General features: G+C 43.7%; 1 protein-coding gene across 4 annotated transcripts in view; it reads left to right on the top strand.

Moving 5' to 3' along the window:
• tsc1b (TSC complex subunit 1b) overlaps positions 1–27,443 on the top strand; it is a 48,481-nt gene that overhangs the window by 5,084 nt on the left and 15,954 nt on the right. For 3 of the 4 annotated variants that reach the window (XM_068012090.1, XM_068012093.1, XM_068012092.1), the window contains exons 2-13: positions 10,945–11,160; positions 13,739–13,842; positions 14,522–14,674; positions 16,153–16,297; positions 18,885–19,039; positions 20,295–20,368; positions 21,167–21,345; positions 21,899–22,011; positions 22,099–22,228; positions 23,057–23,169; positions 24,599–24,683; positions 25,339–25,443. In XM_068012090.1, coding sequence (XP_067868191.1) covers positions 11,055–11,160; positions 13,739–13,842; positions 14,522–14,674; positions 16,153–16,297; positions 18,885–19,039; positions 20,295–20,368; positions 21,167–21,345; positions 21,899–22,011; positions 22,099–22,228; positions 23,057–23,169; positions 24,599–24,683; positions 25,339–25,443 — 1,462 coding nt within the window. In that variant the 5' untranslated portion in view covers positions 10,945–11,054. Of the gene's footprint in view, positions 1–423; positions 559–10,944; positions 11,161–13,738; positions 13,843–14,521; positions 14,675–16,152; positions 16,298–18,884; positions 19,040–20,294; positions 20,369–21,166; positions 21,346–21,898; positions 22,012–22,098; positions 22,229–23,056; positions 23,170–24,598; positions 24,684–25,338; positions 25,444–27,443 lie in introns of those variants that run through there. The other variant, XM_068012091.1, reaches the window with a different exon arrangement.

The raw sequence follows: 27,443 nt of genomic DNA on the forward strand, positions 1-27,443 counted from the left end.
GATTGAAAGCTAATTTTGTGCTTTCTACAATAAATGAGGAAAGTACTGAATTTGACACATGTCAAAGTGGCTAAATGGTCTGTTTCTCTTCTATATAATAATGGGCTAGTCTTGGGCAAGGACACTCCTGAGCCACAGTTTACTTCAGTCATGAATGTGGTTTTCTAGCAGTCGCAAGGCTGATTGTTCATGAGCTGTATATGAAAGAGCTTTATAAAGCGTGACTCATTATTATGGTGGTGGGGGGGGGGGGGGGGGTGGGGAGGTTTCTTGAGTTGGGATTTGTGTAGTAGTTAAATCAAAAACACAGCAGTTCAGAGTTTAAATCCCAGCCTTGATTAATGTTCCCTTTCCTAGAACACTGAAGGCAGATAGGCTGTGGTTGAGTGGGTGTCGTAGAACCCAGTTACATTGTCATGTTGCTGTCCTCCATGAAAAGGTTTCACTCTGTTCCTGAATGGTTGCATCTAGTACAACTCCAGGATTCACTAATCCACCCTTTAAATGAGGGGATGGGTGGTGCTGTTGCTCAATGCAGCATTTTATATGGGCTTGGAGGTAAGGCCTTTCATTTGTGTATGAGTGGTATCTTGTTTCATGTCATTCATGTTGATGAACAGAACCTTACGTTACATAGAATCTGCAGTGCAAAAACAGGCCATTCAGCCCAACTACTGAGGCAGCATTTATCCTCCACAAAAACCTATTTCCACCCTGCAACCCCCTTCCCCTTTCACCACCCCCCCCCCCCCCCCCCCCCCAACCCCGTATCCTTCTGTTTCCTCCTTCCGCATCAAGCCTCCCCTTAATATCGCAATGACGGCAAATGCAACGTTAAACCAGGGCCCCATCCCCCAACCAAGTGGATCTAAAAGTCACTATTTCAAGAGTGGCAAAGTTCTCCCTAGTGTCCTGACTGATTTAACCTGAAACCAACAACTTTAAAACAAATTTTGTGGTCACTTAACTCATTGCTGTTTCTGGGAGCTTGCTGTGTGCGAATTGGTGTTTCCTACAACAGTGACTGCACTTCAGAAAGTACTTTGATTGCTGTGAATCACTTTGCGATGTTCCAAGATTTTGGAAGGCACTGTACAAATATATATTTCAAGTATGTAACCGAAATAAGACTCCCAGTGCTCAAACTGTTCTGTTTCAATTGCGGTGAAGGCAGTGCTAGTGTAAAATAAGTGGAGAGACTGAGGCTACCTCACGTGGTTTTTCCGAGGGACCTCTGGATGCAAGGCACATTTATATTTGTGACTGATCATTGTTGCAGATTTAGTTCTCAACCTTGCCCATGAGAGCTGCAGTGCAGTTTTCCTGTCGCTGATCTGTGCAACAACAACTTACATTTATATAGCACCTTTTAAGGTAGTAAAACATCCCAAGGTGCTTCGCAGGAGCGTTATCAGACAGAATTTGACACCGGTCCACAAAATAAGGACCAATGGCCAAATGCTTGGTTGGAGGTAGGTATTAAAGAGCCTTTCGAAGGGGGGGGGGGGGTTTAGGGAGGGAATTCCAGAGCCTGGGGCCTGAGCAGCTGAAGGCATACCTGCTAATGTAGTGAAGAATATCCATTTACTTAAGAGGCCAGAATTGGAGAAGCACAGTTATCTTGGTAATAAAAGCACAATACTGCAGATGCTGAAAATATGAAATCAAAACAAAAAGTGCTGGAAATGCTCATCAGGTCTGGCAGCATCTGTGGAGAGAGAGAGAAGCAGAGTTAATGTTTCAGGTCTGTGACCTTCCATCAGAAATCTTGGTGTTTTGTAGGGCTGGAGGTACAAGTGTTACCGTCGCTTTTTAAAAAAAAAAAATTCAATTCAAGAAGCTTGAAGTGACAACAGTAATTGTGTGAGCAACTGGGTGATGCAGTGGAAGTGATTAACTAGTGTCACACATGGCATGAGCAGTTGCCTGCATTCTTGGAGCAGGAATTGATCAGTGCCAGTGATGGATCGGGGTTTAGCACATGCTGTGCTGTTTTTAGAAGTGGCACATGTATGCACGCACACATTGGTGCCTTTTTAACTTGTGTGAATCTTTCAGGATGTCTAATGATAGCACTCACTGTATGCTATCAGCAATTGTACAGATAATGAGCAGAACCAATTGGAAAGGTTTGTGGGATTCTGCGTGCAATGTGATATCAGTGTATTCTTGCAAGTGAATTAAACTTTTCTCTTTTGTCACTTATTCCTGGTTCGATTAGTTATACTTCTCAAAACAGCTATATTCATGGGCTAGATCAGTCCACTGTGTTGTGTTATCACAAATGGGCTGCTTGCCAGGGACTTCCTGTCCATGACACCTCAGATGTCATCCGCTGTTTAACTTAACTTTGTGTTGCATTTTTTAAAATAAACAGTTGTTTCAGTGTAGAGAACCTGTCCAGGAACAGAAAATCCCAGAGCCATCATATCTGCTGCCTCTTGACCATTGCACAAGTAAAGTCCAGGTTCAGATTTTACTATGTTTAAATGGTAATTAACTTTTGAGTGAACCCAAGGTTCAATTAATGTCCATTAGTTTAGATTGTGTAACTTTAAAGGGATACTCAACCTACACTTCAGACTGGTGCGGTATCTTTTACATAGTGTACAGTGTTGCTTGCCTTGTAGAAGGGTGCACCCTCTGACTCATGTTAAGGGAGCTTAGCTAATGTATATGTTTACAGCTTGTGTATATTTTTTACTCATTGTCGAGATGTGGGTGTTGCTGGCCAGGCCAGCATTTATTACCATTTGAGAAGATGGTGGTGAACCATTGCCTTAAACTGCTGCAGTCATTCTGGCGAAGGTACTCCCACAGTGCTGTTAAGGAGAGAGTTCTAGGATTTTGATCCAGCGACAGTGAATGTACAGTCATATATTTCCAAGCCATGGTGGAGTGTGACTTGGAGGGGAACTTGCAGGTGGTGGTCCTTGTTTGCCTGCTGCCTTTGTCTTCCGAGTTGGTAGAGCTCATGGGTTTGGATACAGTGCATCTTGTAGATGGTACACACTGCTATCTCTGTGCTGTTGGTGAAGGGAATGAATGCTTAAGGCGGTGGTTGGGGTGCCGATCTAGCAGGCTGCTTTGTTCCGGATGGTGTTGAGCTTCTTGAGTGTTAGAGCTGCACTCATCCAGGCAAGTGGAGAGTATTCCATCACACTCCTGACTTGTGCCTTGTAGATGGTGGACAGGCTTTGGGGAGTCGGGAGGTGAGTTACTTGCTGCAAAATGCCCAGCTTCTGACATCCTGTGGCCAAAGTACTTATAGGGCTGGTCCAGTTAAGTTACTTGTTAGTGGTGACCCTCCGTGGTGGGGAGGTTTGACAACAGTAATGCAATTGAATGGTAAGGGGAGGTGGTTAGACCTGTTAGAGATGATTACCTTCCAACCACAACCATCTTCCTTTCTGCTTGGTATGGCTACTAAGTTCAATTTTACTAGGGTTCCTGATGCCACACTCGATCAAATGCTATTTTGATATCAAGGGCAGTCACTCTCACCTGAGCTGTGGAATTTGGCTTTTGTCCATGTTTGGACCAAGGCTATTCTGAGATCTGGAGCCGAGAGGTCCTGATTAAATCCAAACTGAGCATCGTTGAACAGGTTATTCTTGAATATGTCGATCACGCTGTTGATGATGCCTTCCATCACTTTGGTGATCAAGAATAGACTGGGGCAGTAATTGGCTGGATTGGATTTGTCCTTTTTTGTGGATGTAGCTGGGCAATTTTCAACATTGTCAGGTAGATGCCAGTGTTGTAGTTGTACTGGAACAGCTTGGCTTGGGGTGCGGCTGGTTTTGGAGCACAAGTCTTCACTACAGCCAGGATGTTGTCTGGTTCCTTAGCCGTTGCTGTATCTGGTGCTCTCAGCCATTTCTTTATCACGTGGCGTGAATTGAATTGGCTGAAGATTGTTGAAAATACTTCAGCTTTGTCTTTTACACACCATGTGCTGGCATCCCCCATCATTGAGGATAGGGATATTCATGGAGCCTCCTGTGGTGCATGTGCTTGTCCATACTGAGGTGTGTATTTTTAAATGCAAATAGTTGGTTTACTTCTGTAATCTATGGAGAAATTTTTCACTACAGAAAATACTTCATTTTAATTCAGAATTCCTGTTGACCTGAAGAGTCTGCTAGTTTTGTTTAAAAAAAATAAAAATAAAAAATGCTCTTCTCTGATTTGGTATTGATCACCTCAGTACGAGTCCTGTCCAATGCTATTTATAGAAATATGTTTGTTCTTTGGTGCCTTTCGTGACATCCCAATACCTCAAAGTGCAGAATAGTCAATGAAGTAATAGTTTTGAAGTGTAGTCCCTGTTGTAATGTAGGAAATGAACAGGCAATTTGCACATAGCAGGATTGCACAAACAGCAATTTGACAATGACCAGTTTTTTTTTTATAGTGAAGTTGGTTGAAGGATTAAATATTGGCCTGGACACCAGGGAGAACTCTGCTGCTTGGAAATAGTCCTGTGGGGTCTTTTGCATCCACCTGAGCGAGCAGACAGGACTTCAGTTTAACATCTCATCCAAAAGCTGGCACCTCCGACAGTGCCGCATTCCCTCTACTGCACTGGGAGTGTCTGCCTGGATTTTGTGTTCCAATCTCTGGATTGGGCATGAACCCACTGCCCTCTGACCTGGAGATAAGAGGGCTACCCACTGAGTCATAGCTGACACCTTTCATTTAGTTCACTGTCTGAGCTCTGTCCAGTAGTGCTGCATCAGACTTGGAGGTACTTGTACAAGGAACACACAAAGTTAACATGCAGGTGCAGCAGGCTATTAGGAAGGCAAATGGCAAGTTGGCCTTTATTGTAAGGGCATTGTAGTACAGGAATAAAGAAGTCTTAAATTATACAGGGCTCTGGTGAGACTGCACCTGGAATCAAGTAGTGTCTCCTAATGAGGGTGGGAGAGGGAGTGGGGAGTACACTAGGAATAAAGCAGGTCACCTGCCCAGTCTCCTGGCTTTTTTTTAAAACAAAAGCTAGTCTAATGGTGACCATGAAACCATTGTCGATTGTTGTAAAAACCCATGTGGTTCACTAAATGTCCTTTAGGGAAGGAAATCTGCTGTCCTTACCTGGTCTGGCCTACATGTGACTCCAGACCCACAACAATGTGGTTGACTCTTAAATGCCCTCTGCATGCTGCTCACTTCAAGGGCAATTCGGGATGGGCAATAAATGCTGGCCTAGTCAGCGATGCCCACATCCCACAAACAAATTTTTAAAAAAAGTTATTAGCCATTGATTCTCTAGCCAGCGGAAAAGCCCCTGGGAAGGACAGCATTACCCCTGAAATAATCAAGAGTGCCAAGCCTGCTATACACTCAGCATGACATGAACTGCTATGCCTGTGCTTGGACGAGGGAGCAGTACCTCAGGACATGCGCGATGCCAATATCATCACCCTCTATAAAAACAAAGGTGACTGCAACAACTACCGTGGAATCTCCCTGCTCTGCATAGTAAGGAAAGCCTTTGCTCGAGTCGCTCTAAACAGGCTCCAGAAGTTGGCCGAGCGCGTCTACCCTGAGGCACAGTGTGGCTTTCGTGCAGAGAGATTGACCGTTGACATGTTGTTCTCCCTTCGTCAGATACAGGAGAAATGCCACGAACAACAGATGCCCCTCTACATTGCTTTCATTGATCTCACCAAAGCCTTTGACCTCGTCAGCAGACGTGGTCTCTTCAGACTACTAGAAAAGATTGGATGTCCACCAAAGCTACTAAGTATCATCACCTCATTCCATGACAATATGAAAGGCACAATTCAATATGGTGGCTCCTCATCAGAGCCCTTTCCTATCCTGAGTGGTGTGAAACAGGGCTGTGTTCTCGCACCTACACTTTTTGGGATTTTTTTTTTCCCTGCTGCTCTCACTTGTGTTCAAGTCCTCTGAAGAAGGAATTTTCCTCCAAGATCAGGGGGCAGGTTGTTCAACCTTGCCTGTCTAAGAGCGAAGTCCAAAGTACGGAAAGTCCTCATCAGGGAACTCCTCTTTGCTGACGATGCTGCATTAACATCTCACACTGGAGAATGTCTGCAGAGTCTCTGACAGGTTTGCGGCTGCCTGCAACGAATTTGGCCTAACCATCAGCCTCAAGAAAACGAACATCATGGGGCAGGACGTCAGAAATGCTCCATCCATCAATATTGGCGACCACGCTCTGGAAGTGGTTCAAGAGTTCACCTACCTAGGCTCAACTATCACCAGTAACCTGTCTCTAGATGCAGAAATCAACAAGCGCATGGGAAAGGCTTCCACTGCTATGTCCAGACTGGCTAAGAGAGTGTGGGGAAAATGGCGCACTGACACTGAACACAAGTCCGAGTGTATCAAGCCTGTGTCCTCAGTACCATGCTTTATGGCAGCGAGGCCTGGACAACGTATGTCAGCCAAGAGCGACGTCTCAATTCATTCCATTTTCGCTGCCTCCGGAGAATCTTTAGCATCAGGTGGCAGGACCGTATCTCCAACACAGAAGTCCTCGAGGCGGCCAACATCCCCAGCTTGTACACACTACTGAGTCAGTGGCGCTTGAGATGGCTTGGCCATGTGAGCCGCATGGAAGATGGCAGGATCCCCAAAGACACATTGTACAGCGAGCTCTCCACTGGTATCAGACCCACTGGCCGTCCATGTCTCCACTTTAAAGACGTCTGCAAATGCGACATGAAGTCCTGTGACATTGATCACAAGTCGTGGGAGTCAGTTGCCAGCGTTCGCCAGAGCTGGCGGGCAACCATAAAGGCGGGGCTAAAGTGTGGTGATTTGAAGAGATTTAGCAGTTGGCAGGAAAAAAGACAGGCGCAAGGGGAGAGCCAACTGTGTAACAGCCCTGACAAACACATTTTTCTGCAGCACCTGTGGAAGAGCCTGTCACTCTAGAATTGGCCTTTATAGCCACTCCAGGCACTGCTCCACACACCACTGACCACCTCCAGGCGCTTACCCATTGTCTCTTGAGGTAAGGAGGCCAAAGAATAGTCAGCGATGCCCACATCCCACAAACAAATTTTTTAAAAAAGGTATTGGGATTAAAAATTACAATCAACCTAACAGAATCTTGCAGCAATAACTTAACTTGTGATTTAATAAAATAGAAATCATGTTCTGGGGTATAAAGTATTTGTCAACTTCCATGAAAATTTAAGATGTATTAAAACTGAGGTGAAAGGATTTATTTTTAAATCGGGTACCAGTATGAACAACAAGGAAACAAACCTGCAAATGCCAGAAATCCAGCATATTCCATTTTTATGTTAGGACGCTATCGGATGTGAGCGCGAAATGTCTGCGAGGATGAAAATCTTTTGACATTGTTGTTCTAAGGGAGTTGTGTGGAATTTTTTGGGTGTTTTTGAGGAGCATCTGGAAGACAGGTTTTGTTTCTTTTTACACTTATTGTAGCACTGAGTCCATTGTGGATAAAATATCATGGGCTGCACTCCTGTGATTTCCTGGCCTGCCCTTCCTACGAAGCAGTGGCATAGATAGTACTTTTGTTTTCCTTGGGGCGGTTATGTTGAGTTAAATCGAGTCTATGGCCTGTTTCTGTTCAGCCTATTGGGTCCGTGCTGGTGTTTATGCTCCGCACCAGCCTCCTCCCACCCCTCTCCATCTCGCCCGATCAGCATAACTCATTCCTTTCTCCCTTGTGTATTTATCCAGCTTCCCCTTAAATGTATCAATGCTATTCACCTCAACCACTCCCTGTTGGCAGCGAGTTCCACATTCTCACCACACTCTGGGTAAATTTCTTATGAATTCCCTATTGGATTAGTGACTATCTTTATATTTATAGCCCCTAGTTTTGAACTCTTTCCCCGCAAGTGGAAAGATCTTTATGTCTACTCTAGCAAACACCTTCATAACTGAAAGACCCCTTGCATATTTTCAGCACAGAAACTGCCAGTTGGTCCAACTGGTCTGTCAGTGTTTATGCTTCACACACAATAAAAATAGAAAATGCTGGGAATGAATTCTGGCAAGGCTTGCACACTGGAAACCTTAATCTGTCTTTTCTCTTTGCAAATGCTTACTGGCCTGTTGTGCATTCTAGCACTTTCTGTTGTAGGAATGTACAGGGTTACAAAAACTCACTAATTTGGCAAGAGTCAGAAAATACTGTCCATGCTTTAACACTCAGTTGCTACTTTTTGCTTTCTCTTTTTTAAAAAAAAACACTACCCTAATTTCCTATCTTTTAGTCTCCATTTTAACTCCGGCATCATGATGCTCGCTTTCCAACTTGAGTAAATAAACTTGGGAGTTTCTGTCCCTTTGGGCAGGTGGCCAAGAGTTTGAACACGAGGCACCTGATCAATGTTTTGAGTGATTTGCCTTCTGCCAGGGACAAGTGGTTTTGTGGGTTTTTTTTAGTTGATGTTTGTTTCCATGTGACTCAGCATTCCGTATCGGGGTACCCTGTCACTGTCTTGACTTTGGAGGCAGCAGTAGAGGAGAGGTAGGCTTTTGGTGGGGGGGGTCTATTCTTTGTTCCTGCAGTCTGCAGCTTTTTTTGCATTCAGAATGGTGCTAAACAGTAGTAATATAAAGTTCCGAAGAAGGGTCACTGACCCGAAACGTTAACTCTGCTTCTCTTTCCACCGATCCTGCCAGACCTGCTGAGTGGTTCCAGCATTTCTTTTTATTATATATGTAATATAAAGCTTGTTCATATCCTTCTGTTAAAATTCAGATTTTGCACTCCAATTCTGTTCTCTTGTGCATCCCTGACTACCTTTTCCCCATTTGTTGATGGCTGTGCCTCCCTGCCCTTTTTAAGACTCAAAACCTACCTCTAACTAAGCTTTTGGTCACCTGTTCAAATATCTAATTATGTGCCTGTGTCCAGTTTTCTTTGGTAACACTCCTGTGAAGAGACTTGGACATGTTGCTACGTTAAAGGTGTGAAATAAATTCAAGTTATTCAGTATTTTTGTTGGAGTGCCTGGGCAATGAACAACAGTGGAGAAAGAAAAGCTTTGTTCCAGCCAAGAGTGTAGGAAAGGAATATTGTAAAGGGGGTGGTTCTTTGTGTGTGTTGTACAACTCCCTAGTACCAGTTGAATCTCAAAGATATTCTGCAATACTCCCTCAGGGGCCCTGGTTTGTGTATACTGTCCTGTTTATTTTGCAGGGCGGATACTGTCAGCCTTAACAACAAGAACCAGGGTTGATCTCTTCCCTCGTTGCTAGTCTGTAGAAACCGGGTGGGCCAGCCAGCCAGCTCGAGACCAGAAAACATTGCTGCCTCTGACATTTGGATTTTTGGGTATTACTGGTATTTGGACACTCACTGATCGGGCCACCCTCATGAATGGCATTTGCTTCCCCTCCCCTTTTTCCAGATGACTTCCCTGACACAGCCCTGCTGGCAGGCCTCGCCCGTGCTGTTGTGACACAGATAGACAAGTCTCTCCCAAGCCTCTAGTATTCAGGGCAACTCGCTGTCTCAGCTGTGGGTCAAGAGCAGTGGAATTAGGACCATCTTCCTGAGACAAAAAATACTTGCATTTCTACAGTGCTTTTCACAACCTTAGGATGTCCCAAAGCACTCTTCAGCTTTTGAAGTGTTGTCAATTCTCATGTAGGAAATGCAGCCGTCAATTTTCACATAGTAAGCTCCCACATACAGTAATGGAATAAATTGCCAGATAATCTGTTTTAGTGATGTTGGTTAAGGGATAAATATTGGTCCGAAGACACGAGGAATTCCCCTGCTGCTCTTCACAATAGAGCCACAGGATCTTTTACACCTTCCTGGGCAGACGGGGCCTTGGTTTAATGTCTCATCCAAAAAAACATTTCCGACAGTGTAGCACTGCCTTGGTATTGCACTGCGAGTGTCAGCCTGGAATTTATATTGAAAATACAAAAAAATAAGGGCGTGTCCTGGTCCAATTATCCCCTGCCCGCTAATCCCATTTTAGCTGAAGACTTCATGTGTTTAGGATTGTGTGAAATGCCACTGGGGATCAGCTAGTATTGAAGGCTTAATTTTGATTTGCAACTATCTGACTCTGGTGAGGGCTGAAGCAATTCTACATGTGGGTTGCTGGTTTATTTTCCACCATCCTGTAACCTAGGAGCACTGAGACCAATTCTAACAAAGCAGCAGCAAGATCTGTTAATTCAGCATAAACTGAGGATCAAACAAGACCTTCCTCAGCAGTATTGCACAGCTACTCAACAAAAACTTGCATTCATATTGTGCCTTTAATATCCCGGTGCACTTCAAGGGAATGTTATTGGACAAAATTTGACACTGAGCCACATGGTATTAGGGCCGATGACCAAAAGATTGGTCAAAGAGGTAGGTTTTACATGAGTGTCTTAAAGGTGCAGAGGTTTAAGAAGGGAATTCCAGAACTTGGGGTCCAGGATGCTGAAAGCATAGCTGCCAATGGTGATGTGCTGAAAATCAGGGCTGCTCAAGAGGCCAGAATTGGAGGAGCAGAGATCTTGGAGGGTTGTAGGGTTGGAGATGGGGAGGTGTGAGGCCAGGGAGGGATTCCAACATCAAGATTATTTTAAATTCCAGGCATTGTTGGACCAGAAGCCAATGTAGGTCTGTGCATGAGGGTGATGGATGAGCAGAGCTTGGTGCAAGTTGGGATGCAGGCAGCAGAGTTTTGAATGAGCTCATGTTCATGGAGGGTGGGAGACAGGCCAAGAGAGTTGGAATACTTGAGTCTGGAGGCAAGAAGAGCATAGATGAGTTTCAGAAGAAGGTAGGCTGAGGCAAGTGCGTAGACAACAGATTGCATTGGTATAGCACCCTTAACATTGTAAACTGGCTATTATGGAATAAACTTGCTGAACCATCAAAGGAAGTGATTTCTTCAATGATCTGTTGCACTTGAATAATTTGTATGAATACAGCAACAAGTAACTGTTCTTCCTTTGTGTTTGCAGTGCTGCCCCGCTAGTCGGTGGTCAGAGTTGAATCAGTTTAGTGCTGGCGTGGGCTGAAGCCGTCATCTGGGTTTGAGCTGAGGAGACTGGCCACGTGAAGTCCGCACACCATGACGCAGCCAGTAAACATAAGTGACCTGGTTCCACTGCTGGAATCCACAGACCTGCAGGTCCTCGAGGAAGTAAAAGGCATTGTCATGGACCACCTCCGCTCAGGTGCGACTGTGGAGGAACTTGCTCATAGTTCAGTCTTCACTTCTGATGAAGGGGTTTGACCAGAACTGTTACCTTGATCATATTGTTTTTACAAGCAATGTATTTCCAGCATCCGATTGTTTAATTTCTGACATTTGCTGTTCTTTTTAAAAATTATTTTCTTCTGATATGTGCATCTTTGGTTAAACAGTCCTGATTGATTTAGAGCTGTCAAAACATCACTTAAGATTAATTTGGGAATATTCAGTGGTTGCTTTCACTCTGTTTGCTCTTCTGGGCTCATTCAAATTTTTTCTCGGTTTTGAGTCTGTGGAACACTCTCTTCCCCGGAGAGTGGTGGAGGCAGGGTCATTGAATGTTTTTAAGGCAGAGGTAGACAGATTCTCGCCAAACATGGGAGTCAAAGGGTATCGGATAAACAGGAAAGTGGAGTTGTGTCCGCAAACAGATTAGCCATGATCTTGTAGAATGGCGGAGCAGGCTCGAGGGACTGAATAGCCTACTCCTCGTTCGTATATGTATCCAGTGTTGTATTTGACAGGCCATTCGGTCCATCGTGCCTGTGCCAGCTCTTTGGAAGAGCTATCCAATTTGGTGCCCTGCTCTTCCTTCATAGCCCTGAAAATATTTTCCTTTCCCTTTCAAATATTTGTCTGATTTCTCTTTTGGAAGTTACCATTAAATCTGTCTCTGCCACCATTGCAGGCAGTGCATTCCAGATCATCAGAACTTGCTGCATTTATATATTTTAAAAAAAAAGTTATGTATCCCTCTATTTCTCTGCCCCCTCCCCCCATTGCCAATTACCTTAAATCTGTGCCTTCTGTTTACTGACTCATGCTAGTGGGAACAATTTTTCCTTATTTGCTGTTATCACAAACCCTTCGTAATTTTCAATGTCTAAATCTCACCTTAACACACTCTGTTCTATGGAGAGCAACCCCAGTTTCTGTAGTTAACCCACATCCATCCCTGGTATTATCCCAGTAAATCTCTTCTGCACTTGTTCCAAAGCCTTCACATCCTTAAAAGTGTGGATTTCAGAATTGGGACACAATACTCCAGCTGGGGCCTAACAAGTGATTTAATAAAGGTTTAGCATAATCCTTCATGTGGGGAATTCAGTCTTCCCTAGATATGAGGGAGGTGCCAGAAGATTAGAGTGGCAAATGTCACCCTTATTCAAGAAAGGGTGTAAGGATAGTCCTAGCAACAGTGGTGGGTATGGTTTTAGAAAAAATCAACACACTTGGAGAGGTTAGAGTTAATTAAGGAGAACCAGCACGGACTTATAAAAGGCAGATTGTGCTTGACCAAACCAATTGAATTTTGTGCTCAAGTAACAGAAAAGGTTGATGAAGGGCTCATAGAATTGGAGGGTCAGTGTCAGCTTGGATAAAATTTGGCTTGAGGATGGAAAATGAGTCATAGTAAATAGTTGCTTTTCAGACTGGAGGTTGGTAGGCAATGGTGTTCCCCAACGGTCAGCACTGGGACCACTGCTTCTTTTGCTATATATAAATGATTTTGATCTAGCAGTAGAATTTCAAAATGGGCAGATGACTCCAAACTTGGAGATGAGGCCATCAGTGAAGATAATATGAACTGCCTGCAACAGGACACCGGCTAGCAGATAAGTAGCAGTTGGAATTTAATACTGGCAAGTGTGAGGTGATGCATTTTGGCAGAAGGAATAGGGAGAGGCAATATAGACTTACTGCACACTTTAGATTTGTGCCATTATCAGAGGGACCTGGGGGTTCATGTGCATCAATCTTTGAAGGTGGAAGGACGTATTGAGTGTGGTTAATAAAGCATATGAGATCTTGGGCTTCATAAATAGAGGCATAGGGTACAAAAGAAGTGAAGTTATGCTGAACCTTTATAAAGCTCTGGTTAGGCCCCAACTGGAGGATTGTGTCCATTTCTGGTCATCACACTTTTTAGGAAGGATGTGAGAGTCCTTGAAGGGGTGCAGAGGAGGTTTACCTGGATGGTTCAGGAATAGTGGATTTTAGCTACAAGGTTAGGTTGGAAAAGCTGGGTGATTCTCCTTTTGAGCAAAGGAGATTGAGGGGAGATTTGATAAAGGTGTATAAGATTGTGAAGGGCTGAGATGAGTTGGACAAGGAAAAGCTGTTCCCATTAACTCATGGTACAAGGATTAGGGGACACAGATTGAAGGTTTTGGGAAAGAGATGCAGGGAAAATGTGAAAAACTTTTTTTATGCTGTGGGTGGTAATGACCTAGAACTTGCTGCCCACAAGGATGGTGGAAGTGGAGACAATAATTTCTAAAGGAAATTGGACTGCCACTTGAAGGAAATAAACTTGCTACAGGGATTGAGCAGGGGGGGTGGAACTGACTGGATAGCTCCGTAGAGAGCTGACATGGACTCAATTGGCTGAATGGCCTCCTGTGCTGTAACTGACTTTATGACTGAATCATGAGCGCAATTTCCCCTTATCCAACCCACCAGTGTAATATTTTGAAGTGCAGTTATTACAAAGGTTACTGAACACTTGCTTTCCAAGTAAAAGTTCTTTCTGTTTACTAACTGTTATGATCCGTCTGCAGACCGTGGCCCCTTGCTGCTAAACGCATTGGTGGATCATTACTTGGAAAATAATTCTCTGCTAGCTGTACAGATTCTTTCAGCTGTACAGGAACCCCATGACAAGGTAAGCAGGATCAGCAGCTCGGTGAGCTTCAAGACTAATTTCTTTTAATGGGGGAGGGGTGTTGAACCATGCAGTTTTTAACAGGAGAGTTTGACAATCCGACCTGCCTAACTCCAGAAAGATTGGTCAGCATGTTGGCTCATTCACTCTTTATAACGATATGAAACAATAAGAGACTTGAATCTGAACTGGTTGCTTTTTAACCTAATGAAAGAAACTGGGTCTGCAATCGAAGATCATGCAAATGTAGTGCAGGACATCAAGTGTATTTGGACAGGTGTGTCTTCAAATTATCATACAACCTTGCAAATAAACTGGCTTCATTTCACTCAGGAGGAAGTGAACTGTCTCAACGAACAGCTAAGACATGCTTTTTGTGAATGCTGCCCCTTTTAAGAAACATCGCTTTTTAACATCTTCCACAGCTGTTTCAGACCATAAACTAAGGACTGCGATTTGAGATTGGATACGACTGAATGTGAGAGTCAAATCTTTTTAATATGGGTGAATTGTTGAAACGATGCTGGAGTCCAGGCTATGTGGCCACTGGCTGCCTGTTGCACTCTACCTGAGTGGCCATTTTTTCATTTGTCTAGACCGTGTCAGGAGGCTGTTTGGTTCATAGCATTGGCTCCAGCTGTTGGTGATCCATTTTGTAAATTTGTTTTGTATTTTTCAGCATCTTTTGGACCGACTAAACGAGTGCATGGGAAAATCAGTCACCCGACTATCTGCTGTGACCTTGCTGGGCCACGTCATCCGACGAGAGCCAACCTGGATTCATAAACTTTTTCGTGCACCTGTGCTGGTTTCACTCCTCAAGTGTTTAAAGGTTCAGTACACAAGTTTTAAAATAACTTTATTGCCTGTTTTTCTCATCCCCTCAAGTGTGTCTCAACATTTTCATCTAACGTGCTTTGGAGCTTTGGGAATGGGTTACTGCTGGAAGTGGGCAATGGATAGCTTCAAATTATCATTTTGGGTTATTGGTTGGCTTGAGTTTAATCTCTGAAGATTGATAACCAAAAAGCCTTTTGACCTGAAATGTTGCTCTCCCAAGCATAGCTGGATTTAAAAACTTTGCTCCAGTGTTTCTAAAGCATGTTCGTTACTTTTCCTCTTTTTCCCACCCAAAGTTATGGGTCATATTGGGATTTGAATGCAAGAGTGACTTGCATTTCACTACCGCATACGAATTAGGAGCAGGAGTAGGCCACTTGGTCCTTCGACCCTGCTCCACCATTCAATAAGGTCATGGCTGAACTGATTACTCCACATTTCCATCTACTCCAATAACCTTCCACCCCCTTGCTTATTAAGGATCTATCTACCTCTGCCTTAAAAATATTCAATGACTCTGCTTCAACTGCCTTTCCCAAAATACTTTACAGCCAAAGAAATACTTTTTTGAAGTGTAGTCACTGTTGTAATGTAGGAACCGTAGCAGCCAAATTTATGCACAGTAAGCTCCCGCAATCAATAATGTAACAACCAAATCTTAGTGATGTACGTTGAACGATAAATATTGACCATGACACTGGGGAGAAGTTCCTGCACCTCCTATGGATGTTGCAATGGGATCTTTTACGTCCACTTGAGAAGGAATGTGGGGCCTTGGTTTAATGTCTCATTCGGAAGATAGCGTGGTGCTCCCTCAGCACTGAGCTTTTGTTATCATAGATTATGGATCAAGTTTCTGGAGTGGGACTTGAATCCACAACTGTCTGATTCCAAGGTGGAAGTGCTGTCCACTGAACCACAGCTGACACATCAAGTAGTGTTTCTGCTATCTCAATGCCAGGAATTCAGGAAGCAAGCTGTTTTATGCTTCATAAGAGTGCTTTTAATTTTAAAGGTGTGGACTCCCTCAGTTATTTTCCCCTCACTTTAGAACCTTTTAAAGCTGACCTATTGCAAGGCTAAGGGTAGTGGAAATCTGGAACACCTCTTTTTTTTTCTCCGCCCCCCCCCCCAACCAAAAAAAGGCGGATGAGGCTCAATTTATTTTTTTAAAAAAATCAAAACCGATTTTTGTTCGATACAGGTATTAAGGGATTATGGAACCAAGATGGGAGTTGAGGTAAAGATCAACCATGGTCTAATTGAATGACCAAACAGGCTCGAGGGGCTGAATGGCCTCCTGTTTCTATAATGCCTTCTGAGTGCTATAATGCCCGTGAAGATTTCCTTTCACTGTGGGTTCCTGCTCACCGCCTCCCTGGCTGGGATAATGGGAATCACCATGCTTCATTGTAAGTTCTCTTGAGATCTGTCTCCATTGACTTGCAGCTATTGATCTTCTCTCTGCAGACAGATACTGAGGTGGTTGTCCTTACTACTGGAGTCCTCGTGTTAATTATCCTCCTGCCAATGATCCCGCAAGCTGGGAAGCAGCATCTCCTTGATTTGTTTGAAATCTTTGGTCGGTTAGCTGCCTGGAACCTACGAAAACCAGGTATACCAATGGTGCACTACGGTGCTGAGCTTTATCCAAATGCTGTCAGTGGAGGTTGGGTGTGTGGGTCATCAGATGTCTCCCTTTTATTTTTTTATATATGGAGGACTTGGTTTTGAATCTAAGGCTTCTGGGATGAGCATCTCTTCTGCATAAGAGTATTAAATGAAGTTTGAGTTTTGGTGCTTCCAGTGGGGGAATGTCCATTGTGTGAACCTGGCAATCTCTCTGAAGTATCGCAGGCTGATGTGGAAAGTGCTGTGGGCAGGTTAGGGAGATGAGAGTTGGGGAGTGTTTGGGCATTGTTTAAAAAAGGTGCGAGGGGTAAGCCAGGTAATTATAGGCTAGTCAGTCTGACCTCGGTGGTGGGTAAATTGTTAGTTTATCCTGTCCCTCAGAACAGATTCTGTCATTTAGAAAGACATGGATTAATCAGGGATAGTCATGGATTTATTAAGGGAAGGTCATGTCTTATTAACTTAATTGAGTCTTTTTGAAGTAACATGGAGGATTGATGAGGGTAGTGCAGTACATGTGGGTTACATGGATTTTAGTAAGGCATTTGACAAGGTCCCACATGGCAGACTGGTCAGAAAAATGAAAGCCCATGGGATACAGGGGAAGATTGGATCCAGAATTGGCTCAGTGACCGTAGTAGTCGATGGATGTTTTTGTGAATGGAAAGCAGTTTCCAGTGGTGTTCCACGGGACTCGGTGTTGAGTTCCTTGCTGTTTGTGGTATATATTGAGCTGGACTTAAATGTGGGAGGCATGATTGGGAAATTTGCTGATGACACAAAAATTGGCCGTGTAGTTAATAGCGGGGAGGAGAGTAGTGGACTCCAGTATATCAATGGTTTGGTTGAGTGGCGGAAAAGTGGCAAATGCAATTCAATCCTGAGAAGTGTGAATTGATGCATTTGGAGAGGGAGTACACAATAAAATGGGAGGCTATTGAGAGGGGTAGAAGTGAGAGATCTTGATGTGCATGTCCACAGGTCCCTGAAGGTGGCAGGACAGATAGATGGTGAAGAAGGCATATGGAATGCTTTCCTTTATTGGCCGAGATATAGAATACAAAAGCAGGGATGTGGTGCTGGAGCTGTAGAGTGCTTGTTAGGCTCCAGCTGCAGTATTGTGTGCTGTTCTGGTCACCACATTACAGGAAGGACATAATTGCTCTGGAGAGAGTACAGAGGAGACTTACAAGAATGTTGCCAGGGCTTGAGGGTTGCAGCTATGAGGAAAGATTGGATCGGCTAGCGTTGTTTTCCCTGGTATTGAGGCTGAGGGGTGACTTGATTGAGGTGTACAAAATTGAGGGGCCTAGATATAGTAGACAGAAAGGACCTGTTTCCTCTGGCGGGGAGGTAAGTTACCAGTGAACACAGATTTAAGGTGATTGGTAGAAGAATTAGCGGGAACATGAGAAACTTTTCCACCCAGAGGGTGGTGGGTGTCTGGAATTTGCTGCCAGGCATGGTGGTGGAGGCAGAAACCCTCAATTCTTTTAAAAGGTACCTGGACATGCACCTGAAGTGCTGTAACCTGTGGGGCTATGGACCAGGTGCTGGAAGGTGGGGTTAGTTTAGGTGGATAGCTTCAGCCGGCGCAGACACGATGGGCTGAATGGCCGCCTGTGCTGTATTTTGTTCTATGTTCTATAGTTAAAGCTTTGACCTACATGTGACCCTTGCTATACCTGCCCTGGCAAGAAAGAACTTGCAATTATTTAGAATCTTTTCACAACCTCAGCATGTCCCAAAGCGTTTTACAGCCAATGAAATACTTTTGAAGTGTAGTCACTGTTGTAATGTGGGAAATGCAGCAGCCAATTTGTGCACAGCAAGCTCCCACAACAAAGTGGTGATGACCAGATGAGCTGTTTTGGTATTGGTTGAGCAATAAATATTGGCGAGGAGAACACGGCTCTTCGAAATAGTGGCTGTGGATTTTTTACATTGACCTGAGGGGGCAAATGGCCTCGGTATAATAGATCATCTGAATGAAGTTTGTTCGTGGTTCTATGAACTGTAAAAGTTGTTCTGAAATCTGTAGCTTGGTTTCCACTTTAATGCTCGCCAGTCCATGTTTTCATGGAACAAAAGTATTGCTGATGCTAGTAATCGGAATTGAAAACTGTAAAATGCTGGAAACTCTCGGCAGGTCATGGAGAGAGAGAAACCGTTAATGTTTCAAGTTGGTTTCAAAACATGATTTTTCTGTACAATGATTTTAATAGCTTGTGTTTATATAATGCCTTTAATATAGTGTAAAATCATCTTAATGGGTGATGGTGGGTTGTCCTGTGCAAAAGCAGCGAATCCTGGTTCATGTGACTGACATCACCAGCCCACTTACTCCTGAGATGCTGTTAAGCAAATTGGGTGAAAGTGGGACTAGGAAACAGTACCTGAATTATCAGCGAAAATTGATAGTTTAGACCTGAGTAACTTAGTACTTTTAAAATGCATTTTTACACTCCATTTAAAATTTAATATTTTAAAATCACCATTTGTTTTGAATGACACTAAGGGCTGTCCTAACTCTTCAGTATGTAACATTTTCTGTTTTCTGTTGCTGACAGGCCAAGTGCCAGAAGTATATCTGATCCACCTACATGCCAGTGTTTATGCATTGTTTCACCGTCTCTATGGGATGTATCCGTGTAACTTTGTGTCCTACCTCCGCTCCCACTACAGTATGAAGGAAAATGTGGAGACTTTTGAGGAGGTGGTAAAGGTAAGACCTGAGCTGGATTCATTTTTCTTGGGAGTGGCAGGATATTGCAGCATTGATTAGTGAACAGTGTATCTGTCTCGGTCACGGTGAGATGCTGAAAAGATCCAGGAACCTTCCTAACATGGAAGCGCAAACCAAAGCTCCTGTGTAGTCCGGGCCAAAGGTACTGCAGGCAAATGAAGAAAGGACTTTCATTTATAGAGCACCTTTTATGACCTTGTGACATCCCACATCACTTTACAGCCAATTAAGTATTTTGTAGTTTGCTGCAGCTTAGAAAACACCATGTGCAATTTGTGCACAGCAAGGTCCCATAAGCAGCAGCGAAATAAATAACCAGCGCATTTATATGTTAGGTATTAGTTGAGGGATAAATGCTGGTCAAAACACTGGGGAGAAAATGCTTCTCCTTCCAAAAAGACCATGGGATCTTTTGCAGGTTTTGAGCCCTTCTAGGAAGATGGTGGGTTTAAAAAAGAAACTCATTCCTGTCTCATCCTAGTTGCCCTATGAAAGGTGGTGCTGGGCTATCTTTTTGAGCCACTGCAAGTGGTTTTGATACAACTGAGTAGCTTGCTCAGTCACTTCACTGGGCAGTTAAGAGACCACCACAATTATGTGGGAATGGAGTCTCGGACCAAACTGGATAAGGAGAGCTAAAGTCCACAGAGGCACTCTACAGGAAGAAAAAATGGAGTGTTTGGGGGTGGTGTGGGCAGGAGAAGGGTTGTCGGGCTGGAGGAGTTGAGGGTAGGGGCACGCTCAGCTGTGATGCCCTCCATGGCTGAGTTGCCTGCTGGCATGCACACACTTGATTGTCACAAGTGACCAGTTGGGTGAGGTGTGAGGGCAGCCAGCACACTCTGGATCTGTACCCCAGAACAGGTCAGAAGAGGGAAGAGATTTTGGTGGGGTGGGAGTGGTCAGTTTGAGTGGACAGTAGTTGAGGATAAATGGTGCAAAATTAAAATTAGTGGATGTACATGATTCAAAAAGGAGTGTCTATTCAAACTGTTAACTGCATGGCTGAATGTGTTAGATACATTTATCTACTTTCCATTGAAATGTAAACTTCATTTAAGTTCACCTGTGCAAACTAGTCTAGGCTTGTGCCTGAAGTTTACTGTGGGGGATGTTGTGTGTTTTTCACAGTGACAGGTTTCACTTTTCATCAGTCCTTGCATGACTCATAGGCACCAGCAGGTTCTCGGTTGCATTGATTTTAAACTTACTGCATTCCCAATAACTGTTGCAGCCAATGCTGGAACATGTGCGAATCCACCCCGAGCTAGTGACTGGAACCAAGGACCACGAACTGGATCCCATTAAGTAAGTGATGTCTTGGCTCCCTGATTAAATCCTTATGTTTGTCTTGCTCTCTCCCATTTTTTTTTTATAAAAAGTAAACCTGGACTCATGGCATTTAATCTGATGGGATGTTAACGTACCTTTTTAAAATCTATTGCATTTTTATTTCCTCTGAACAGTTTAACCTCTTGGAGTTGTTACTCATCCTTTTTTCCAGCTGTTTATTTCGTGTGTGGGTTTTAGCCTGGTGTCAAAGCCAGGTTTTCAACCAGCTTTAGAAAGATTGATGGCGTATACAAATCTCGTTATCAGTCCTGGCACCACTTTGCTATCTAGTGGCCAAAGTTAGTGAGTGAACTGTGAACCCTTCTTTATTTTTCTATTCCCACCTCCATGTGTGTTGAAGCTGATTGCATCGATGCACACATGAGGGAGAAGGGAATGGAGTGGGAAGCGGTAATTCGCATGGGAGGAGGCTCGTACTGGGTATAAATACAAAGACCAACTGAGCCAAATGGCTTGTTCAATCCTGAGCTTTATGTAACATAAATATCTGACCAGCTGCTAGTGAAATAGATCTGAAATCTAGGAATGCTGTGGTTACTTTTGTAAATTCAGTGGACTGCAGAGGAGTACCAGCTAAGCAGATTTCTGTATTGTCCTAGGCAGTAGAGATAGTAGCTGAAACCTGACTCTACAGCAGCTGACTGGGTTAGACTTACCGAAGCAATATGCTTTCCCCCATCTGCCATAGTATTACTGAATCAAATGAGGTGATTGACAATGGCTATTGGATCTGTTTCCTGTTCTGTTGTACAGATGGAAGCGATTTGAAACTCACGACATTGTCATAGAATGTGCCAAAGTTTCCCTGGACCTGAAGGAGGCATCATGTGAGGAGGGTTACACAGTCATGCCTCAACACTTCTCTACCCATACGCAGCATAAGCACGCTGACCACAGCTCCAGCCCATTCTCAGATTCTCAGAGCAGCTTTGGTAAGTAAGGGAGCTCTTCTCTTCAATTATATTAAATTGTACAGGAATCACAATGCAGTCAGGCTGTTCGGCCCATCCAGTCAGTGGCGTTTATCCTTCGCACAAAGAGTATTCTGGTCCCATTTACCCACCCTGTTCCCATATACTTTTATTCCCCCACCCCCGCTTTCCTTCAACTACTTATCGAACCTGAAGTGTTGACCTGGTCTCTGGTTCATTCACCTAACTCTGGTAGTGCATTTTACAGCCTCACAACCCTCTCGTCCTAAATCTCTTCCATTTAATCTTGTGCTCCCTCATTCAGGACTCCCTCAATTACTGGAAACAATCTGTCCTTCATTTTAAATAGTTTTAAATCATCATGTAATCAGTGGTGACGATCAATAAAATTTGAATATTTTGAGTTAATCTAATTTCAAAAGTTTTTGTCTTGGAAGAGATAAAGACAAGGGTTTGTTTTTGGGAGATATTTTACTGTAGCTTTTAACTGGTTGCATTTCTACATGGAAAACATTTTGGTGAGTAGTAACTATTTTTCTCTAATTTATTGCAGGTAGTGCATCTTCAACTTACACGCCCCGGGTCTCATTCTCCAGTCTCCCAGGGTCCCAGCCTCGGTTCAAGACGCCACCAACCTTGCAACGCCTCCCTGTAGATGGAATCCAGGTAAACCAGGACCTTACTAAACAAGAAAGATGTGATTCCAATGTTTTTTGAAGTTCAGTGTTTTTGCATTTGTGTCTCCATTTTTAGGACATGCTCTGGAGTCCATCGTCAGCGTGTGGGCTATCCACGCCTCCCTCCTCTAGAGGACTTTCTCCGAGCCCATTTGAAACATCCCAGAGTGCCTCTTCCCTACACAATAGGGTTCACAGTACACCTGGTATGTATACCCCAGCCTGGCTCATGGTGCATCTGTGAGGAGTGTTGCTCTGTCACCTGGGCTGTGCCCGTGTATTACACAGTAGGAAAACCCTTGGGTGAACTGTTCCATTTGACTTTGCACAGTTGGCGTTGTCACAAGGCTTTCAGTGACATATAATGGTGAGTTTGATATTTTCAAACTGTGGACAAGCACCTTACAATGCGGTTTACAGGTTAATTCTCCCCTCGGTTTGGGTTGTTTGAACTCGTAGTAGTCGTGAGTCACTGGTGAGCAATTTGAGATGCAGAATGAAATGAGCATCGCATTCAAGTACATTGGCGTAAAGTAACCAATATATTGAGTCTGGTGACAATATGGTGCAATAATGTAAATCTAGGGAATTGTCTGGGCAGATGTTGAATCCTGTCCAGCAACAATCATTGGCATTGACATCATGGGCTGTCTACTGTCCCTCGGTCACAGGTGACCAATGGTTGTGGTCATGGGAGGTCGATCCCCTCAAACCCAGGGATTTGCTGCAGGTGTTCCTTGGGGCAGTGTCCTTGGCCCAACTATCAGGAAGGCGGGTGACTCGAAGTCACAAATACTAAAAATGTGAAATAAAAATGGACAGTGCTGCAAATACACAGCAGGTCAGTCAGTCTGTGAAAAGACGTGGTATGACGCATTTTGGGGGTGAGCGTTGCTCACCTTGAGCCTCTGACCTACAGTTATTCACTTCCACAAGGTGGGGAGGGTTCAGAATACCGGTTGTGCAATTTGTTGGAGGGACTAAGGCTGTTCGAAGAGCTGTTTGTTAATTCTGTCTCCCTTTTTTGATTACAGTTGGTGGAAAAGGATCGTCTGTTGAAGCACCCACCCTCTCCCCTCCCCTTACATGTCCTGCAGATGAGTTTATGCACAGTTCGTTCCTGGCAGCAGCAGCATTGCCGAGGAAGGTAAAACTCACTGGATGGATGATGGCTACTGGTCTAAATTTATAGATACCCAATAAGAGTCATCACTACTAGTGTGAATGTTGGTTGTGTATAAATGACACATTGCACACTGGTCAGAGTCCCCTTGAGATGCTGTTCTCGGCAAGCCGCTAGTATGTTTTTGAGGTGTTTTAATTGCAAGACTGTGTCTGCCTTCTACTTTTTCTTTGTCTCTTTTTTTTATCCATTCCTTCACCCTCTTCCATCCCTGCCCCCATGTCATTTTTCTTCACTAACTTCTTTGTAGCCTCGTTCACAAGTCTGGTTTGCTGTGAAAATCAGCAGGGACATTTACCATTCGTTTCACTTGATTGTTTATGGCAGTTCGCATGAATCCCTTCCAATCTTATTTAGCCATTTTTAATGCTGCTGGTTTTACTGACTTGGACACTGCGAGTACCGTCTCCAGTGCTATGGAGGGGCTTTTCTCAGTCTTGTCGTTATCCAACCAAAAAAGTTTGAGGACCACTTTTCAAATGGGTTAGAAATCACAGTCCCACCATCTAAATTATAATGTTGATACCTGGGCAAACTTGTATTTCAGTGCCCTTTCTTTCGAATTCAAACACTTCAACAAAAAAAAGTCCCCCTCTCTCTCGAGCAAGACTGCACTCACCAGACACCCACCACCAGCCTTGATAACTATGGGTCTTCCTAACGCTCTCAGCTCCTCCGCCTGAGGTGAGGCAGGCAGCCAGTCCACTCTGTTGTGCGCGGCGGCTGCGCTCTGCTCCAAGCCTGCCATCAGTCACTGTTTATTTATGCCCCCACCACCACCCTCACCTTCCCTGGAAAGTATTTACGGACCTCAGTTTTGAGAAACACTGCACTAGGCTACCCCATAGAGTGTGTGCTCCTGGATTAGCAACCCATCAAATCCCACCAGGGCAAAGTGTGAAACTCCATTTAATAGATCTGGCAATGTGTGTACTGGCACCACAAAAGAACCAGATTGTGATTTTAAAAAATCCAACTGAGTTATAATTTTTTGGAGAGGATTCTACCACTGTTACGTGATCTGGCCTACATGTAACTCCCGTCCCACATTGACTCTTAATCAGGGCAACCTGGGGCAGACAAATTCTGCCTTATTTCACACTTTCCAAGAACAAATAGTCCTGGGCTATGTTTCTCTTTCCAAAGCGTCTTGGGTATTTTGTGCTACTTTTCTTCCTACGTAATATGATTCTTTGACCTGAAACATTTAACTGTAAGGTTCACTTTACTTGCAGATCATGTTGCATTCATTAGCTCCAACATAAATGCTACCCATCACAGACTCGAGTGTTCTTAATTGAACCCCTACACTTCTAATATCTATTGGTGTAAGGTTCCTTCTTTAAGGCCACAGATCTGTAATACTATCCTGTCTTTATTTTTGTTATTGCAGGATGGTAAACTGGAGAGTGGAAAGCCATTTATCAAACAGCGACAAGTGACCAGTGGTGATAAAGGAGCAGCTGACAGCTCATGTGGTGAGTTGAGTGCCTGCTTTGTCTACATTCTAATTCTGTTGAAGTGTTCAGCCCCTCCTAGATCTATGTTCCAAAACATAGATAAGTCGATTAAGTAGGTAGATGGAATAAAAGTTTGCTTCCAGAACTTGATTTCATAGAATTATATAGAATGTACAGTACAGAAGCAGGCCATTCGGCCCAACTGTTTTATGCTTGTGTTAATGCACCACATGAGCCTCCTTCCACCCCTTTTTTTTTTTTCTGCCTAATCAGCATATCCATCTATTCTTTTCTCCCTCGTGCTTACCTAGTTTGCCCCTTAAATGCATCTATGCCATTCGCCTCAACTACACCATGTGGTAGGAAGTACCAATCTTCTCTACCCAGTCAAATTCCTCCTTCAGTTTCAAGGTGTCTGTCAGGTCACTTGTCACCACTTTTCTAGAGAAGAGTCCCAGCTTCAATCTTTTATAGCTACTCTGCCATTACCCCCCACCCCGCCCCCCCCCCCCCCTCATGGGCTAGAATTATTAGCTTTTTCATTGCATAAATCATAGCATTTTGTCAACTATCAGTATGTGGAAATCAGCATTTGTGACTTCTGCCCAATCAGACTAATTATTTCCATGTTACCTGCAGCAAATTTCTTTTTTTTTCTGTCCTATGTATTCAGGGTTGGACAATGAGAATGTCAAAACTGTATCCTTGAAAGAGTTGCCGGAGGTTATAAAGGGGTTAAATCTACAGGAGGATGGAACAGAAAAGGAGAATGAAGAAGGTATGTCTTGCACAGCGTCTGTCGTAAATAATATACAAGGGTATCGAAATAAATTGAACGCCGAGATAATTAAGGACCTCTCATTTTCCCCCCCCCCCCTCCCTATTTTCCCCCCTCCCTTATTTCCAGGTTGATTGTCCCTTCCCTTCCTGAGGATGCTCACGCTGAGCATTTCTGTGCAGAATGTTGCATTTTCCTTTTGAGATGTTAACCCCTTAGGTTTTACATTCTGTAATAGTAGGCAAATATCTTGTCAAATTGTCAAGACTCTAAATGGTTAATAGTGATGGATCCTTTACCAGGCGCGCATTAGTTCTGCATCTGTTCTATCCATAGACTTCAGAGTCTCATTCTTATCTCAATTTTCTTAAAGTTTTGAGACCTAATGGCAATATCCAGGGTGCAGAATGCCGACAAAATCGTGAAAGGAACCAATTCTAAATCCGAGATGTAGTAAGTTTAGGTTTTAATGCCCTGTAAAGTTTAGGAGTTAGGGAGTTGAGAAGTTTTACACTTAAGATCCTGGGAAAGCGTAGTTGATTGAGTCTTGATTCAAACATGGTGAGGATACAGGGAGGAATAAAATCTGTAGGATGTTGTATTTGATATTTAGAAACAGTAGCAAGGACCTTTTTTAAAAAGACGAGCAGGGTGGCATACTAAGTAGGTTTATGGTTTAGCTCAGTTAGCTGCACTGAGCTACTGAGTGCAAAGATCATGGATTCAGGCCCCGCTCCATGATTCCAGCACATAATGCAGGCTGCATTGTTAGAAGTGTCATCTTTTTGGAATGTTTGGCTCAGTCGGGTACAAAAGATCCCATAGCAATACGTGGAAAACAGCCTCTGGGAGCTCTGCAGGAGTCTTGGCCAACAGTCCTCCCTCAACTAAAACCAAAAGATTTGGCCATTCATTTTTTTTTTGCTCTGAGCTATCTTGTTTCTCTACAGTGCAGCAAGTGACCACACTTCAAAAGTAATCCAATGGCTGGAAAGCGTTTTGGGATGTACCAAGGTCATGAAAGGCGTTATATAAATGCAAGTTCGTTCTTCCTTTCCCTCTTGCTTGTATAAATGCAAGTAACATTTGACAAGTCTAACATTTAAGCACAAGGTGGTTTGAATGTGGAATTCTGTGCCCTAAACCATTGTTAAAGCAGAGTCAAGGGAATTAGTTGCTTAAAAAAAAAAGGAATTTTGTATGGCTAGTAGAGTGGGAATGCGCGAGGTGGCTCGTAGAGAAAAACTCTGGCATAGACTTAATGGGTCAAATGGTCTGTTTCTGTGCTGTAATATTTTGAAATCCCCAGGCAATCCTGGTATTCACATCTGTTTCTAATTCCAGCTAATGGGCAAGTACAAGAACAGAAACCTTCCTCTTTCTAAGTTAACACATGTCAGCAAAGTGACAAGTTATTCTTTATTTGGCAAAAAGAAAATGCATCTGTTCAAGATTTTGATTTCTGTTGGTGAGCCATCATGAGGGATCATTTGCAAACTTCAAAAAAAAAAATTAATTTGTAACTAAAATTTCAGTGGTGCAGTTCATCTGGGCTCATTTACAATATGTAGTAAAATAAAAGTGTTTCCTTTCATTTAAGGTCATGCCCTCTATGGGGCGTCTGAGCAGGGACATAGGCTCTGGTAATCAATCCCTCCCTCTCTGGAGGTATGGAGTTCAAGAAACTCCCATATTTTCTTCTATTCGTAATTTCATTTTCACACATCCTTCATCCCACCACTGGCAGCCATGCCTTCAGCTGCCTAGGTCCTAAGCTGTGGAATTCTCCTCCTAAATCTCTTCAACTCTACCTCCAAGACTCCCCTTTAAAAACCTACCTCTGACCAAGGATTTAGTTGCCTTTCCTCATCATTCAACTGGGCATTTTTACAGCCTTCCAGACCCAACATTGAGTTCAATAACTTTAGATCATAACCTCTGACCCCATTTTTTCTTGTATTTTCTTTTAGCTGGTTCATTTTCTGCCCCCCCCCCCCCCC

The sequence above is a fragment of the Heterodontus francisci genome, chromosome 32, assembly GCF_036365525.1.
Source record: "Heterodontus francisci isolate sHetFra1 chromosome 32, sHetFra1.hap1, whole genome shotgun sequence".
Taxonomy (NCBI): domain Eukaryota; kingdom Metazoa; phylum Chordata; class Chondrichthyes; order Heterodontiformes; family Heterodontidae; genus Heterodontus; species Heterodontus francisci.